Below are 17,037 nucleotides of genomic sequence, written 5' to 3' on the forward strand. Positions count from 1 at the left end.
CGAAAGAGTGTCACCCCTAATGCAATGGCGATGCACTAAAATGCGTAAATAGAAACAAAAATTCATGTCATAAACCAATTTTGTTTATTCAACTTCATAAAGCATTTTTTCACAAAACTTAACTGATTGTACAATTAATGAATAAACTAACGACAGTAAAAAAAACCATATCGACATTTTAGTATTTTGTACAGGGTCCTACGGATAGGAGGATGCACCTGAGCATCTGGGCCTGGGCCCTGCGTCTGGGCCGGCTTTGTAATCTTTTTGGAGTGATGACGTTTCACTTATAATGTGCATGAGATCATATTTGTTTGCAGGGTTATCACTCAGTTATCCGAGGATTCTCAATGATGTTCTAATCCAGGGACAGCGCTGGCCGTTGCTGGGTCTGGATCGTGTTCGCATATAACCAGCCTACTGTTGCATTGACTGTACATGGAGTAGTATCAGACCTACCCAACAACCAGACTTGGCACCGAATGATCCTCAATTCACAGGTAGATCGGACCACAATACCCGTTTTCAAGGTGTGTATCAGTATCAGACGCAACACCGCTCTTGCCTAGTACGCGATGTAATAGTGATGATTCTCAGCGGTTGGAAAATAGTGCATCTTATCTCAAAATTTGTACTGGGGCATGATACTGTGAAATGCGTACTGACGCACACCTTGAAAACGGGTAGTGTTGTCCGATCTACCGGTGAATTCGGGTCATTCGGTGCCGAGTCTGGTAGTTGGGTAGGCCTGAGTATTATCATGTTGAAACATAACTGGGCGGTCATGATCCCCAAAGATATTCTCAACACAGTTCCTTAGGTTCCTGTTCCAGTACATGGATGCATTGCACTGCATTCAGGTTCCCGTTGACCATTGGCAGCTCACCTGCACCATAGTGGCAAGTACAGCCCATACCATGAATTATGTGGGATGCGTCCTGTCGACCAGAGGCAGAAAATTTGGAAGATAAATTCATACCCGCTGTTTTCAAAACCCTTACGTGTCAATCACTTCTGACAACACTGAACCCGCTTTCATCTAAGAACAGTATCATTCTGGTATACCATATGACTCAACGTGGACGTGGACGGTTCCTGGCGGCAAACACTGGTCTCCTAACAGATCGCAAAAAAATGTAAATATGAGAGAGTCTCCTTTGGCACAGAGGTCAGATTCGCCTCTATTACGCGACTAATGCAGCCACTGCATCAATGAACTTTTTCGGAATAATGGTCGATTTGAGATCAATGCTTCTTTATTTTTTGGAATACCGGTAAGTGCATGTACATGTAGGTCAATATTCTACATCCCTAATCTTCGCGCTGATCGGTTGCCTAGCTGCATGGTATTATGGGGAAGGGATGACATTTTTTGGTGGGGAATCAATGTGTGTCAACACTTCGAGCGCATGAATTTTTTGATGTTACAGCACTCTAAAGACTGATTTATATTAAGAACCTTCTAAACAATAAATTAACCTATCAAGAAAATTATGTTTGGTCTATTTTTCACCACAACATGATATTTTGTTGGAATTAAATGTCTCCTACACGCCAAAGTCACCTGCGTGACGTAGTATTGTAACGAGACGCACACATCTGCTGTCTGTGATGTTAGTTGATACGCAATGAGGTGTCCCCTAGGTGGCAGTTCTCGCGGGAGCCAAGATAATCCTGCACGTTAAGTGACTGCCGTATTAATCTTTAAAAGAAAGGAAAACAGTGAACCGGTAACAAAATTTGTTTTTGTTCTATTGTGCCTTTGAAAAACCGTTCTTTTGTAGCACTGTTATTCTAACCCCGATATGAAAATGGCTCACCTTTTCTTGTAGCCATAGTAACCAGATATTGTTTATGTTTTGAAGGCTGTTGGGTAATTTTTATATGAGAAGCAAAAAACGTTGACCTACTCTGACTGCACAAGCCGACTGACAAACAAAACGGTGGGATTTACCTGCTCTCTGTTATTTACAGTGCAACGTTGTAGTAAAGTTGACTTTCGATAAGAAACAAGATGAAGACCCTGGCAGTTTTGATCGTACTGGCTGCGACACTGGCAACTTGTAAGTACACAGTATATTGTGATGATCCGTGTTACATCAAACTGTCTAAAAGAAAAGGTGTGCTTGAATTGCTCTACTTTTTATTTCAGAAATTACTTTATATTAATCAAATTTTGCTTTAAATTCTTTCTACATATGTGCACGCGCGCGCTCGCATGTGTGTGCACTTGTGGGTGGGGAAGGATGTTTCTAAAACAAAAGTGCGACATTTCCAAACCAGCATTTACAAACCAGCTTTTTACAGGTTATAATTTTCATTTTAAGGGCATTTTCCCTTTGGTACACTGAATGGAAGGGACTTCTAGAAGAGACAAAACAATGATTTTAATAAGTTTAAGGTCAAGCCACTTTCGCTTTGCAGAATTGCGCAGTAACGATCTATTCGGTTCCACGTAAATAACATCAAGGTGAGAACGCCATGATTCATTTCGTGCGGTCCCGCCTGGCACCGTTTTAACAAAAGTCGTTTATACACTAACCCCAGGAAGAAGTTGATTTCGTTGCCATAAAACATCTTTGTTGTCCTGGGAACACGGTGTTAACCCTCAGTTAACCAAACCACATGCTCAGGGGTTGCTAAAAAGACCGGTGCAACAAACCGTCTGCTTCCGGAAAAAACTGATTTGTCTGAGACGGTGCTGAATTCGGCAAATGGCGCATTCAGGCGGTAATCCGAGCCCCAGACATTAAGTCTTATGTGACGTGTCAAGTTTGACCTGCCTCCTTCCACTGCATGACATCTTCATTGTCCTCGCGCAGGCGCACCCTTCTGTGATAACGGCTGTATATACAATACGCACTGTTGCACAAATCGGAATAATAGTGCAGAGCCGGTGAAGAGGTATTAGGGAGGATACTGCCAATATTACGTATCTCAAGCTTGAAGTTACAGGCTAAAATTACTGATTTGTATTTGAAAATTTCAGTTTTAATCTAATATTATTATTTTATCATTATTTTAAAAAATAAACTACTACTCACATCATTACCTGAGTTGAATATTGGCAAAAACAAGCTGAGCTGAGATTGTTCAGTTTTATAAATAATCGATGATAATCGATGAGTTTACATTATACATTGTTGCGGTTTTGGTGGAGCTCATTGTGGACTGAAGTGTTTATTTTGTGAATTAGTTACACCGAGGTGGAATTCAAGGTTTTTTCGGGATTTTTTGGCCTCAATTCGATTTTTTTTTTTTTTTTAAAGCAATTATTCCTACTCACGCATCATCGCGCGAACATGGCCTGCACTTGGATTCAATGTCTTATACCATTCATTAATAAATAATTTAGTTCTAAATGTCTGAAGGCCATATGTCTTTCTGTACATATTAAAATGTTTAGTAGACGTCAAATACTTGAATTTGTTTTAATTCCTGAATTGGGAAGATAAGTAACTTTGCTGGATATGTGGACAAGACGAAAATGGAATTAGGACATTTTTATACACGCATAGTATACCTTTACCTGTGCCAATATATAAGATATAAATTTGTATCATTTAGATATCCGGGATACTGAGTGCATCTGGTTTTAGGAGAGTTCAATTAATATATATTCTCTTTGTACGGAATTACACATTGAACGGAAGAGCTTTAACCTACAGTTTTTAACAAATTGAAATACTATCCAGGTAGAGTTGAAATTCAACCGTGTTTAAACTTTAACTACCATACAAAAATTTAATACAGACGAGAGAGATTGAGAAGGTTTCATATATATATATATACAGTAACATTACTTTCTATGTGTTTAAATGATCAGTAATTTATTTTTAAGAGCTTTTATTAATTTTAGTTGTACATTCACAGGTTTTAGTCTCTCATAACCTTTAGTAGGGTGGATATAATTTTTAAACGTGAGACGTTAATAAAATCGTTATTATTATTACTATACAGACACCTGGGATAAGCACGTGCAGTGTTTATTACCCTCCGTGGGTTACCTCACTGTGCGTAGCTATTATTAATTTTAGGAACGACACCGCAGGACACCATAAATATCCGCTGTAATAATTTAATACCCAGTTTATTTTAATTCTTTTTTTTTAAACGTTACTCCTTCAGGTGACGCATTTCTCTGCTACAGCTGTTACGGTTCCGAGAGTTCCTCGTGTGGAGATATATTCAGTGAAAGCAGCGCCAATACAGTGACCTGTTACACTGCGTGCTACAAGACCGTTAGCACATTGGATACCTTTCTAGGTAAAGTACAAAAAATAAAATATCGTCTACCAAATCAAAAGACACGGACGGATCCAGGCTAATTTGAAGGGGGGGGGGGGGGTCCACCGATGCGAAGCTACCTTGGCGTGGGGTTCGGGGCCTGCGGAAGGGCCGCAAAATTTTTGGTATTTTAGAGGGGGAACTGTGCCATTTCGTACTGTTGAGAACTATGATTCGGCTAGTCGAAATTCTAATTTCAGGAGGGACCATTGGATTTTCAGAAATCGAAGGGGGTCAGGACCCCCTCACCCCCATAAGTCCGTCACTGTGAACTTCACTTTTCTGTATAAAAGAGTTCTATAAAAATTTTAAGGACAATGAATTGATTAATACAGTTGTTTATTTGGCTGGCTATTTGTTCAGTTAGTTAGGAGGTAGGTCAGTCGATTATCTTTTATTTACCTATCTCATTAACTTTTTTTCCAATTTTATTAATTAAGTTGTTTGTTTTTTCATCAAACTATGCCATTTAATTCAGGCTCTCGCACCGTGTACACCAGGGGATGCGCCTCAGGTTCTTATAATCCCATTACCTGTGCCAGTAGTAGTAGTGGCACCTCCGGCTACAGTGGATCCACGGTGTATTGCAATTGCGACAGCAATTTGTGCAACTCCGCCTGTACCCTGCTGCCCTCTATCGTCCAGATCGTCGTGTTTTTCGCAGCAGCTTTTTCTGTCAAACGTTTTAAATACATTGCATGATATATAGCGTTTGAGACTGTGAGCTGAAATAACAAGAAGTGAAACACAGAACTTTGACAAAGGTTTCCAATTATTTTCATGGATTATTTTATTTCTTTTTTATTTTATTTACTTTCCTTCTCGTGATCTCATAACTATCAGCCCCGCAGCCCGCAATGCAAAGGGGGGTTCTTTTTCTGAAATAGTGGACCTTTTACAATGAAAACTTCGTGTACCTAGACAAAATTTTACTCAAAATGTACCTTTTCCCGGCAAACCCCCCCCTCCCCCCCCCCTCCACCGGCCACGGGCCTGATTATTGCTATGCGCTGTAATTATGAAAAGAGGAGCACAACCATTTAGACAAGTAGTATTTATATATAGGTATCAATCATTACATAATTTAACGTAATGGTTTAATATTATTTTCTTTTTAATTTTTGAATAGCTTAGTGTAACAGCACATGCATGTACAATGCACTTTCAATGTTTTTCAACGGTATACTGATGTTTTCATGGATATGTTATGTGATATTCAGTGTCTCATAGCTCTGTATGGAACTGCCACGTTTTATTGTTCTTTGTTTGTATTCCCTTTTTATGGGTGAGACTTTAATAAAATATCTTGATCTTGATCTTGGTATTATATTCTTATTACTACATGTAGGCCTAACTTCGTTTAGGCCTACACTGTCAAGCCGCATCAGCATGGGCACGAATAATAAAGAAGTGCTTATTCAACTCGTCTACTGAAAAATATTATGTTGCCACGTTAAAGGTTACACAAATTATGCAAATTATCATTCCATATAACAGCGAACATTGAGAGTGTGTACATTAATGTACAGACTTTGTGTAATATTTGCATAATTTTGACCTTCTCCATTATTATCACTGTTTTATACTAAAGTAGGCCTACCCTCCAGTATGCAAATAAATAACCATAACTGAAAAGTAATTTTAAAAAACTTTACATTATGTGTGTGTCACTGACTTATACATGTACTGGTACAGTATGTTCATTGTTTTTTGGAATGACTTTGGTACGTTTGTCAAAGAGAGCGTGATCGTAGGCCTACAGTGCATGGCATTAAAATTGTCTGAACAACTAATTGCAGGGTAACCGTCCTTGATTGGTTTTAATTTCTCGAGGACTTGGCTTTCGTATATCTTCATATGTATACTGTAGTAGTTCCTAACCACTCTCCCTACCGTGCGAATACAACCGTAGACTCGCCCTTCAAGAAATCGACGCCTTCAAGAAATCGACGAAAACCGGAAGTGCGTGTTTTTTGCACTTTTTTTCCTGTCATGCCCATCGTAAACACTGTGTTGTCAAGTAAAACGAAGTGTCTGATACAAAGTATCAAACGCGGCATTCACGTGCTTGCTTGCGATGCGTTCAGTACACTTTGTTTACACTGACAAGTCGAGGTCAGGAATGCACAATGTTTTTCTATGTAATTACGCAGTTTCAATTTTGATTAGTGAATTTTCTTTTATCTGCATGGTCATTTTGCGAACATTGGTATGAGCCACGAAATATTTCTCATCGGAAAATCACCCAGCAGCTTTCCAAGTAGAAGTGAGTGACGTCATGACGCACTTTCGGTTTTCGTCGAGATCTTGAAGGGATTAGCGTTACGGTTTGCTGCACATTTAAAGCGTTCTGTCTCATGTACTCAACTGCTTGGATTGAAATTTACAGAACTTATTCTTCACATGATATCACACATATGTGCTTAATTTGAGAGCTTTAGCTGTTATATGTTTTCTACAGTGCCCATTCAAAATTGAAAAAGAGCTATTTTCCGTCGATTTCTTGAAGGGCAAGACTATATTGTGTAATAAGTAAAAAGGCAAACAAAGGAAATGGAGTGTAGCGTTTTTACCGATATAAGAGGTGGCCTTGCGGAGACTATTTGGGATGCATTTCCAAGCTGTGAGAATGAGTTGTTCTCTGAATTACTCTGAATGTGACAAATAAGTAACGAATTTTTTTAGTTTATAAAGCCGTCGACCACGCAGGCTATTTATTGCGTTATTTAAGGTAGATCGGTCGTTACGTAATTTGACGATTTGCGCAATTTCAGCGCACCGTCAATCGTCTCTAACGACACTTCAGTCTGGTTTATCAATTTGAGGAAATAAAACAACTATCTATAAGATAAACACCCATTATCAACTTGTCTGTAACTCTGTATGATCGATACAGATTTTCGACAACATTTGTCGACTATGATTCCATGCGACAACTGTAGCACGTTCATAGACTTGCCCTTCAAGAAATCGTCGGAATAGCAAATTGGCACTAGAAAAGGTATGACAGCTAAAGCTCACAAATTATGCACATAGGTGCTATATCATGTAAAGAATAAGTGTTGTAAATTCCAGTCAAAGCGGCTGCGTACATTTTGAGGTAGAACGCCCTGAATGTGCTGCAAACCGTAGCTTAGATTTCGACGAAAACCGGAAGTGCGCCGTAACGCCACTCATTTGGACTTAGAGAAATTTGGACTGAGCAATATTTCGTAACTTAGACTATACAAATGTTCAGAAAATGGCCATACAGCTTGAAGAAAATTCACCAATCAAAATTGAAACTGCGTTATAATATACAGAAAAAATTGTGCACTTCTGACCTCGACTTGTCAGTGTCAGTGTAAACAAAGTGTACTGAACGCACCGCAAGGAAGCACGTGAATGCCGCATTTGATACTTTGTATCAGACGCTTCATTTTACTTGACAACACAGTGTTTACGATGTCACGTTCGTGTTATATTCATAAATAAATAACAACGGCAATAAACTATTTTCATATGCATGAGTATTTCCCTTATTACTCTCTTCAATAATTTTGTTGTGAAGTTAATGGCTTACACTTTCGCATCAGTATGACAAATCTGAAAATAGCTGAGTATACTCACTTCAACTGTTAAACGTAATGAAAGTTTTTAATGTACTTAGATGTCTCTTCACACACACACACACACACACACAAAAGGAAAAAGAAAAAAAGAAAAAAAAAGAAAAAAAAACGATTTAGTGCAAAAACACCCATTTCCCCATTGATTTGAATGGGACTTCCGACTAGTGCGTCACACAGGGTGTTACGCACTTCAACTTTGCGTAGTTCTCTTATTTGGTCGGTGACCCCCAATTTTTTTGGCAAAATTTAAATCTACTTGGATGCCTCTTTACACAAAAAGTTTTTTTTTTTTAAATTCAAACGTTAGAAAAATCATTAAAAATAACGTTTTGGTGAAAAGCACCCATTTTCCCATTGGTTTGAATGGGGACTAGTGCGTCACGCAGGGTGTAATGCACTTCAAGTTGGCGTAGTTCTCTTATTTGGTCGGTGACCCCCAATTTTTTTGGCAAAATTTAAATCTACTTGGATGCCTCTTTACACAAAAAGTTTTTTTTTTTTAATTCAAACGTTAGAAAAATCATAAAAAATAATGTTTTAGTGAAAAAACACCCATTTTTAGTCCGGTGGCTTACGGAAAAAATCGTGACACGGCGGATAAAAGCACCAAATTTGGCATATAGTTACCTTTTGACATTCTAAATCAAATTAGAGCCGTAGCCCTCTCAAACAATTTACCGTTTGGTCAAAAAATCCAAAATGGCCGCCAATTTATGGAATTCTATAGAAATATGTACATACCCATGTTGATTTTTATCAAATAAATTATTTTCTCAGAGTTTTCCACACCCTAATTACCCATTTTATTCATATATGTCAGATAGCAAACAAGTTCCCTTGAACTGTTTGAAAAAATCCAAGATGGCTGTCATATGCCATAGAAACAGCCATAGGAATACTAGTGCACAACTAATACCAGCTAGAAAGACACGTTGTCCACTATTAAATTAAGTCTGTTACTCAGATTTTTGTTACCCACATAATATGTTTGTGGTGAGTAACTACGAAGTGTTCTTGGGCATTTTGGAAAATCCAAGATGGCTGCCATGTGCCACAGGAATTCTAGTATACGGGGGATTCAACTAATGGCAACTGGAAAGATTAATTTTCCACTATCAAATTAATTTCGTTTCTGAGTGTTTTCCACATCCTTTCCACCCACACAATATGTATGTGGTGAGTAACTAACATGTATTCTTGGGAATTTTGATAAAATCCAAGATGGCCGCCAAATGCCATAGGAATTCACCTAGTATTATAAAGGATTAGAACTAATGCCAGCTAGGAAAAACATAATTCACTATCAAATTCAATTAATTTTTTAGTGTTTTACACATTATTATAGCACTGTGATACATATCTTGCAGGTAATAAGTGTGCATATTGGATTATTTTGAGAAAATCCAAGATGGCCGTCAATGGCCATGGGAATACTACTGGAATTACAACTGCACATCCATGGCTTTTCATCTACTACCAGGGTGAAATTGTGTTTGCTTATCTAGTTTTGCCCATCCTTATTAGTCCTATGATATATAACTGTTGGATAAATAGTGTGCATCCTTGAATATTCTGAGAAAATCCAACATAGCGACAATTTGACTTAGGAATACTAATGGCTGGGTTTCAATCGCTGCTAGAGAGGCCTTTGGTTCATTATACAATTACATTACCATGGGTTTGTTTTAAAAATAATCTACGTTTTTCATTCCATTTATTATTACCCCTATGATGTATACCTCGTCTGTAGCATGTGTGTATCTTTGGGTATTCTGAAAAAATTCAAGATGTCTGCCTTTTGTCATTAGAATATTCGTACACATAATCAAATAATGCCAGAGATACACTGAGTACAATTTAAATGTAGTTAACTTTAGATCGTTTTTAAATGTTTTTCCTTACATATCCTATTTATCCTTATGAAAGACTCTCTGTGTGTAGAAAGTGTACGTATCCTTGAGTACTATTTGGAGAAAACCCAAGATTGCTGCCAGTTGTCATAGGAAAATATCATTCAAATGCACATATGTGTCAATTAATGAACAGTTCAGACATTGATTCTAACATGAAATAAAGCCGTTTGATGTTCAAACATGTTGACATCCTTTTTAACCTTACTCTATATAAATCTGGTGTGTAGCAAGTGTGCATCTTGCGTATTTGAGAAAATTCAAGATTGCTGCAATTCACAATAGGAATAGTACAGTCAACTAGTGCCAGACAGACATTGGGTTCAATATAAAATGAATTTTGTTACTCGGAATTTCCCACATTCTTTTTGGACTTTGAGATATCTATCAGGTGGGTAACAAGTGTGTACCCTTAAGTATTTTAACAAAATATCATGATTACCCTGATTTGCCTTAGAAGTGCCTATAAAATCCAATGCACCAGTTTTCCTATGGGGAAAAGAAGGTCATCTTGGATTTCCCCAAAATGATCAAATATGGACATTAATTACCTAACAGATATGTATCATGGGATAATAATAATAATAATAATAATAATAATAATAAAAGAAAAACAACTGAATTTAGCTTAATTTTATATGGAAGCCTGTCTCTCGCAGGTATTAACTGAACCCCACCTTCTATGGCTAATGGCAGCCATTTTGTTTTGTTTTGTTTCAAAAAGGATACACATAACATTCTCATCACATATATATTGTGTGGATTAAAAAGATGTGGTAAAAAATAGTCAGAAACAAATCTAATTTATCAATTAATATTATATCTCCATGGCAGAAGAAGCCCTATGTGTATACTATAGTGTTCCTTTGATATGACGGCCATCTTATTTTTCTCGAAATGCCTGAGATTAAAGGTTAGTTACTCACCAGAAATATATTATTTCTGTAATAAGGCACTCAGAAACAAAATTAATTAGATAGTGGGCAATGCATCTTCCTAGTTGGTATTAGTTGAAAACCCTTGTACATGCCAGGGGGGGTTCGGGGGGTTCGAAAGAACCGCCCTTTTTGCTGGGAAAAGGTCCGCTTTGGGTAAAATTTGATCTAGGTAGGGGAGAGCGGGGTGGGTTGGAACGCGGGTAAGTTGGAACATTGGCTTTATTTCTTAAATCACAAGACCGATCATGTGCTCCTTCAGCATAAAAATGTCACGTGGCATGGTCATTCATCTGGTAAACTTGTGGAAGTTTCGAAAATGCATTAAAAGTTTTATGCGAAAAAAACTTATTTTCGCTACTCGAAGTAAGTTTTCATATTTTTGACATTCATCGTGCTGTAAACTAAAGTATAAGGATTATATCACTGAAATTGTGCAAAGCGTTTAGGACCACCTTGATGTTCAAAAAGCTGTTGTTTTTTTTAATCACTTCCCACGTGTTAAAGAAATACAGTGTCATAAGTAGGCCATGACGTCATGGGGGCTGGTCGGAACATTTGACATGGGGCCAGTTGGAACACTGTCAGGGGTGTTCCAACCCACCCCGCACGGTGTTTTTCATTTTTTAAACCTCTCCAAATGTTTTAATTTCAACTTTGAAGAGAGTAGTAACGTAGTAACCCAGTACAACTCCAACTGGAGACGAAATCTAGCTGATAGAACATCTCCAAGATGCCGGAATGTACATGCGTGTAGAAGATACAAGGGGGGATGGTCACTGCTTGTTAAATGCAGTTGCTAGCTGTTTGGTCGAAAATTGTCTGCATGCCCACTGTTGCTTTTTGCGATAAATTGCTTTTATATGTGGAAGGAAATGTCGATTATTACTCTGCTTTTCGCGGCAAAATGAAAATATTCTAGCTGAGAGCCTATGTTATGGATAAACTATACAACACCAATTCTGCCGATATTGTTTTAGATGCTTTGTGTAATGGGTTGGGGGTTGCTGTTAATGTCTAGTGAACGAGGGCACAAAATCCGCCAGAAAAGACAAACATTCACCTCGTAACTTAGGCATAGATTCAGTTGAAATCTCAGTTGCCCTCACCGGAAGAGGTGCTACAGCACACTAAGGCTTTTAGATCGATCTAGATTACTGTCACTAGATTACTGTCAGATAATCCGGCTTAAATGTCCGTCCCGCCTACTACAAGCTGTAAGGGGGTAATTAACTTTGGTGTCCGCTCGGCTGACAGCTATTTAGCGTGAACCCCCAGGGAGTTAGGTCGATCTAAAGTAGATCGATCTAATCTCTGGAAATGGGGTCTAAAGCGCACTTAAGAAAAGCCCAAAACAGCTCAAGTCCAGCAATAATTAGACCGGTTCCAAAGGCTCACCGTCGCAGTCCAAATGTTAAAAGAAGAAAACGATGCAGTGCAGTACTAACTGACACACCTGAAAATGAGCTGCTCGAAAAAGAAAAGGCCAAGCCCAACAAAATTAAAAAGGACAAGCGCAACAAAAATAAAAAACAGTTAAAGATTTCTAGTCGATAGAGAAAATCAAGAAAAAGGAAATTAAAGATGACCAACGATTCTGAGTCAGAAGAAGAGTGGCCATCTCTGGTTTGTGGGGAGCCGTTCATTAACAGCCGACCAAAAGAGAAATGGGTTAAATGCATTGTTTGTCTAAAGTGGTCACATGAAGACTGTACTAAGGTTGACCAAGTGTACATACTGAGTATGTCAGAACTGCGATTTTGATTCTGAGTTGTTGAGTTGAAAGAGATACAGTTTTCATTTGTAGGTCTAACATACTGTTGTTGATAGGTTGAGTTATGTGAGTTCAATTTCTTTTCTCTTAAACTACACCACTTTTGTTATCATTATGAAATGACGTGTACCTGGATATGGTTTATACATCGAAAAGACTATTTGAAAGCGAATTGTAAACGTAAAAAATGCTTACAAACTATGGAGATACGAATACAAAGTAACACGCACTTGTTGGGAAATTAATATAGATAAACCTACTCTTAAAATGAATTATACTTTGAATTTATATGCAAGCGTTCCAACTCGCCCTCTTGTTCCAACTCACCCCACTGCCTGTTCCATCTTACCCCGCGGGTGGGGTGAGATGGAACGTTTTAGGAGGCAACTTTGAGCAGTTATTACTCTAAAATAAAAAGACCTACTTGATGTTTTATTTCATAGATGAGTGCGGCATATAATTTTCCCCTATCAGATTTTTTATTTTTGTCCCCAAAGCTTTGACTGCTGAGATATCGCAAAAAAGGTGAAAACTGTTCCAACCAACCCCGCTCTCCCCTACATGAAGTTTTTATAGAAAAAGGTCCACTTCTCCAGAAAAAGAACCCCCCTTTTGAAATTGCTGGCTACGGGCCTGTAAGCTATCAAGAAAAGCCTTTTGTTTGGTCTATTTTTCACCACAAAGTGATATTTTGTTGGAATATAAAGTCTCCTTCACGCCCAAGTCACCTGCGTGACCTATTTTTGTAACGAGGCGCAGACATCTGCAGTCTGTGATGTTAGAAGATATGTAATGACTCAGGTGTCCCCTAGGTGGCAGTTCTCGCTGGAATCATGATAACCCTGCACGTGAAGTCCAGACAACCGTATTGATCTTTAAAAAAAAAAAAAAGCAGTGAACCGGTAACAAAATTTGTTTTTGCTCTATTGTGCGTTTGAAACCGTTCTTTTGTAGCACTGTTTTTCTAACCCCGATATGAAAATGGCTCACCTTTTCTTGTAGCCATAGTAACCGGATATTGTTTATGTTATGAAGGCTGCTGGGTACTTTCATAGGAGGCGAAAAAAACTGCACAAGCCGACTGACAAACAAAACGGTGGGATTTACCTGCTCTCTGGCGTTATTTACAGTGCAACGTTGTAGTAAAGTTGACTTTCGAGAAGAAACAAGATGAAGACCCTGGCAGTTTTGATCGTACTGGCTGCGACACTGGCAACTTGTAAGTACACGGTATATTGTGATGATCGTGTTACATCAAATTGTCTACAAGAAAAGGTGTGCTTGAATTGCTCTACTTTTTATTACACAAATTACTTTTTATTAATTAAATTTCGCTTTAAATTCTTTCTACATATGTGCACGCGCGCGCTCGCATGTGTGTGCACTTGTGAGTGGGGAAAGATGATTCTAAAACAAAAGTGCAACATTTCCAAACCAGTTTTTACAAACCAGCTTTTTACAGGTTATAATTTTCATTTTAAGGGCATTTTCTCTTCAGTACACTGAATGGGAGGGACTTCTAGAAGAGACAAAATAGTGGTTTTAATAAGTTTAAGGTCAAGCCACTTTCGCTTTGCAGAATTGCGCAGTAACGATCGATTCGCTTCCACGTAAATAACATCAAGGTGAGAACGCCATGCTTCATTATGTGAGGTCCCGCCTGGCACCGTTTTAACAAAACTCGTTTATACACTAGCCCCAGGAAGAAGTTGATTTCGTTGCCATACAACGCTTTGTTGCCCAGGGAACACGGTATTAACCCTCACTTTGCCTCACCTCCTGTTAGCACCTTAGCTCAGAGGTTGCTAAAAAGACCGGTGCAACAAACCGTCCGCTTCCGGAAAAAATGATTTATCTGAGACGGAGCTGAATTCGGCAAATGGCGCGTTCAAGTGGTAATCCGAGCCCCATGTATTAAGTCTTATGTGACGTGTTAAGTTTGACCTGCCTCCTTCCACTGCATGACATCCTCATTGTCCTCGCGCGGGCGCACCTCTCTGTGATATCGGCTGTATATACAATACCTGTGTATGGTTAACGCACTGTTGCACAAATCGGAATAATAGTGCAGAGCCGGTGAAGAGGTATTAGGAAGGTTACTGCCAATATTACGTATCACAAGCTTGAGGTTACAGGCTAAAGGGACTGATTTGTATTTGAAATTTTCAGTTTTAATCTTTTAAAAAATAAACTACTACTCACATCATTACCTGAGTTGAATATTGGCAAAAACAAGCTGAGCTGAAATCATTTAGTTTTATCGAATAATCGATGATAATCGGTGAGTTTGCATTATACAATGTTGCGGTTTAAGTGGAACCCATTGTGGACTGAAGTGTTTATTTTTCATAATTGGTTACACTGAGGTGAAATTAAAGGTTTTATCGGGCTTTTTTCGCCTCAATTCGATTTTTTTTTTTTTTTTGAGAAAAAAGCAATTATTCCTACTCATGCATCATCGTGCGAACATGACCTACACTTGGATTCAATGTTTTATACCATTTCTAAATAAATTATTTAGTTCTAAATGTCTGAAGGCCATATGTCTTTCTGTACATATTAAAATGTTTAGTAGACGTCAAATACTTTAATTTGTTTTTAATTCCTGAATTGGGAAGATAAGTAGCCTAACTTTGCTGGATATTTGGACAAGACCAAAATGGCATTGGGACATTTTTATACACGCATAGTATACCTGTGCAAATATATAAGATATAAATTTGTATCATTTAGATATCCGGAATACTGATTGCATCTGGTTTTAGGAGAGTTCGATTTATATACATATTCTCTTTGTACGGAATTATACATTGAACGTAAGAGCTTTAACCTACCGTTTTTATTAAATTGAAATACTATCCAGGTAGAGTTGAAATTCAACCGTGTCTAACTACCATGCAAAAATTTAATACAGACGAGAGAGATTGAGAAAGTTTCATATATACAGTAATATTACTTTCTGTGTGTTTAAATGATCAGTTATTTACTCTTACGAGCTTTTATTAATTTTAGTTGTACATTCACAGGTTTTAGTCTCTCATAACCTTTAGTAGGGTGGATTTAATTTTTAAACGTGAGACGTTAATAAAATCGTCATTATTATTACTATACAGACACCTGGGATAAGCAAGTGCAGTGTTTATAACCCTCCGTGGGTTACGGTTACCTCACTATACGTAGCTGTTTTTACTTTTAGAAACGACACCGCAGAAAGATACCATAAAAATCCGCTGTAATAATGCAATGTTCTGTTTATTTTAATTGCTATTTTTTACATTAATCCTTCAGGTGACGCCTTTTCCTGCTACAGCTGTAGCGGTTCCAAGAGCTCCTCGTGCGGAGAGATCTTCAGGGAAAGTAGCTCCTATACAGTGTACTGTTACACCGCATGCTACAAGACCGTTACTACAGTGGACTCTATTCTAGGTAGAGCACAAAAATGAACCACAGTATCATCGAGAACCGTACTTTTTTGTATGAGAGAGTTCGACGAAAATTTAAGGCTAAATAATTGATTAATACAATTTTTGTCTGGCTATTTCGTTATTTTGTTAGGTGGGTTACTTATTTGTTATTTCCTATCTCGTTTACTTTTTTACCTTTTTCTATTCTATTTGTTTGTTTGGTTTTCATCAATTTATGCCATTTTATCCAGGGTCTAGCACCACGTACTCCAGGGGATGCACCTCACGTTCTTCGTATTCTCTGACCTGCTCCTCGGGCAGTGCTGGATACTTTATTGCCAGCGGTTCCACGGAGACTTGCTACTGCGGCAGCAGTTTGTGCAACTCCGCCTCAAACCTGCTGCCCTCTATCGTCCAGATCGTCGTGTTTGTCTCTGCAGTTTTTTTCTTTCAGAAGTTTTAAATATACATTGCACGATATGTAATGTTTGGGACCGTGAGCTGAAATAACAAGAAGTGGAACAGAGAACTTTGAGAAAAGATTTGAATGGTTCACATGAGTTATTTTAGTCAGTATCAACAAGTATCAACTGTAAAGGTAGACGCATTAATTTTAAGATATTAATTATTTTATTCTGTCTCAGCTATTATCAACTGTAAATGAGCTTTTCAAATTGTAAAATCCCAGACGATGAATGGACTGGTGCAATCTGTCGTCATCTCATAATTATCAGGCCCGTAGCCAGCAATGTCAAAAGTAGTTTTTTTCAGAAATAGTGTACCTATTATAATGAAACCTTCGTGGGCCTAGACAAAATTTTACCCAAAAAAGGAACTTTCTCGGCAAAAAGAACGGTTCTTTCGAAACCCCACCCCCCCACCCCCCCACCCCCAGCTACGGACCTGCTACGCACTGTATTTATAAAAACTGGAGCACAGCACTTAGACAAGCTGTTTTTTATATAGTTATCAATCATTAAATAATTTAACGTAATGATTTTATATCATTTCTTAAATTTTGAAAAGCTTTGTGTAACATCACATGTATGTACACTGCACTTTCAATGTTTTTCAACGGTAGCCTAATGTTTTCATGGATATTTTATGTGATATTCA

The 17,037-nt window shown here is 38.0% G+C and overlaps 2 protein-coding genes across 2 annotated transcripts; both read left to right on the forward strand.

The window, feature by feature from the left end:
• The first annotated feature begins 1,899 nt into the window (after positions 1-1,899).
• Positions 1,900-5,603, forward strand: LOC147759826 (uncharacterized). The gene is made up of 3 exons (XM_086996084.1): positions 1,900-2,063; positions 4,129-4,266; positions 4,766-5,603. The coding sequence occupies exons 1-3, from the start codon at positions 2,015-2,017 to the stop codon at positions 4,987-4,989; spliced, it is 411 nt and encodes a 136-aa protein (XP_086852210.1). The 5' UTR covers positions 1,900-2,014; the 3' UTR covers positions 4,990-5,603.
• Positions 5,604-13,537: 7,934 nt separating this feature from the next.
• LOC106176627 (uncharacterized) lies at positions 13,538-16,794 on the forward strand. The gene is made up of 3 exons (XM_013559093.2): positions 13,538-13,736; positions 15,806-15,943; positions 16,173-16,794. Exons 1-3 carry the CDS (start codon positions 13,688-13,690, stop codon positions 16,382-16,384), a joined length of 399 nt encoding a protein of 132 aa, XP_013414547.2. The 5' UTR covers positions 13,538-13,687; the 3' UTR covers positions 16,385-16,794.
• The last annotated feature ends 243 nt before the right edge of the window (positions 16,795-17,037 follow it).

Source organism: Lingula anatina, chromosome 9, assembly GCF_051362555.1.
Source record: "Lingula anatina isolate TDL-2025a chromosome 9, LinAna3.0, whole genome shotgun sequence".
In the NCBI taxonomy this organism is placed as follows: domain Eukaryota; kingdom Metazoa; phylum Brachiopoda; class Lingulata; order Lingulida; family Lingulidae; genus Lingula; species Lingula anatina.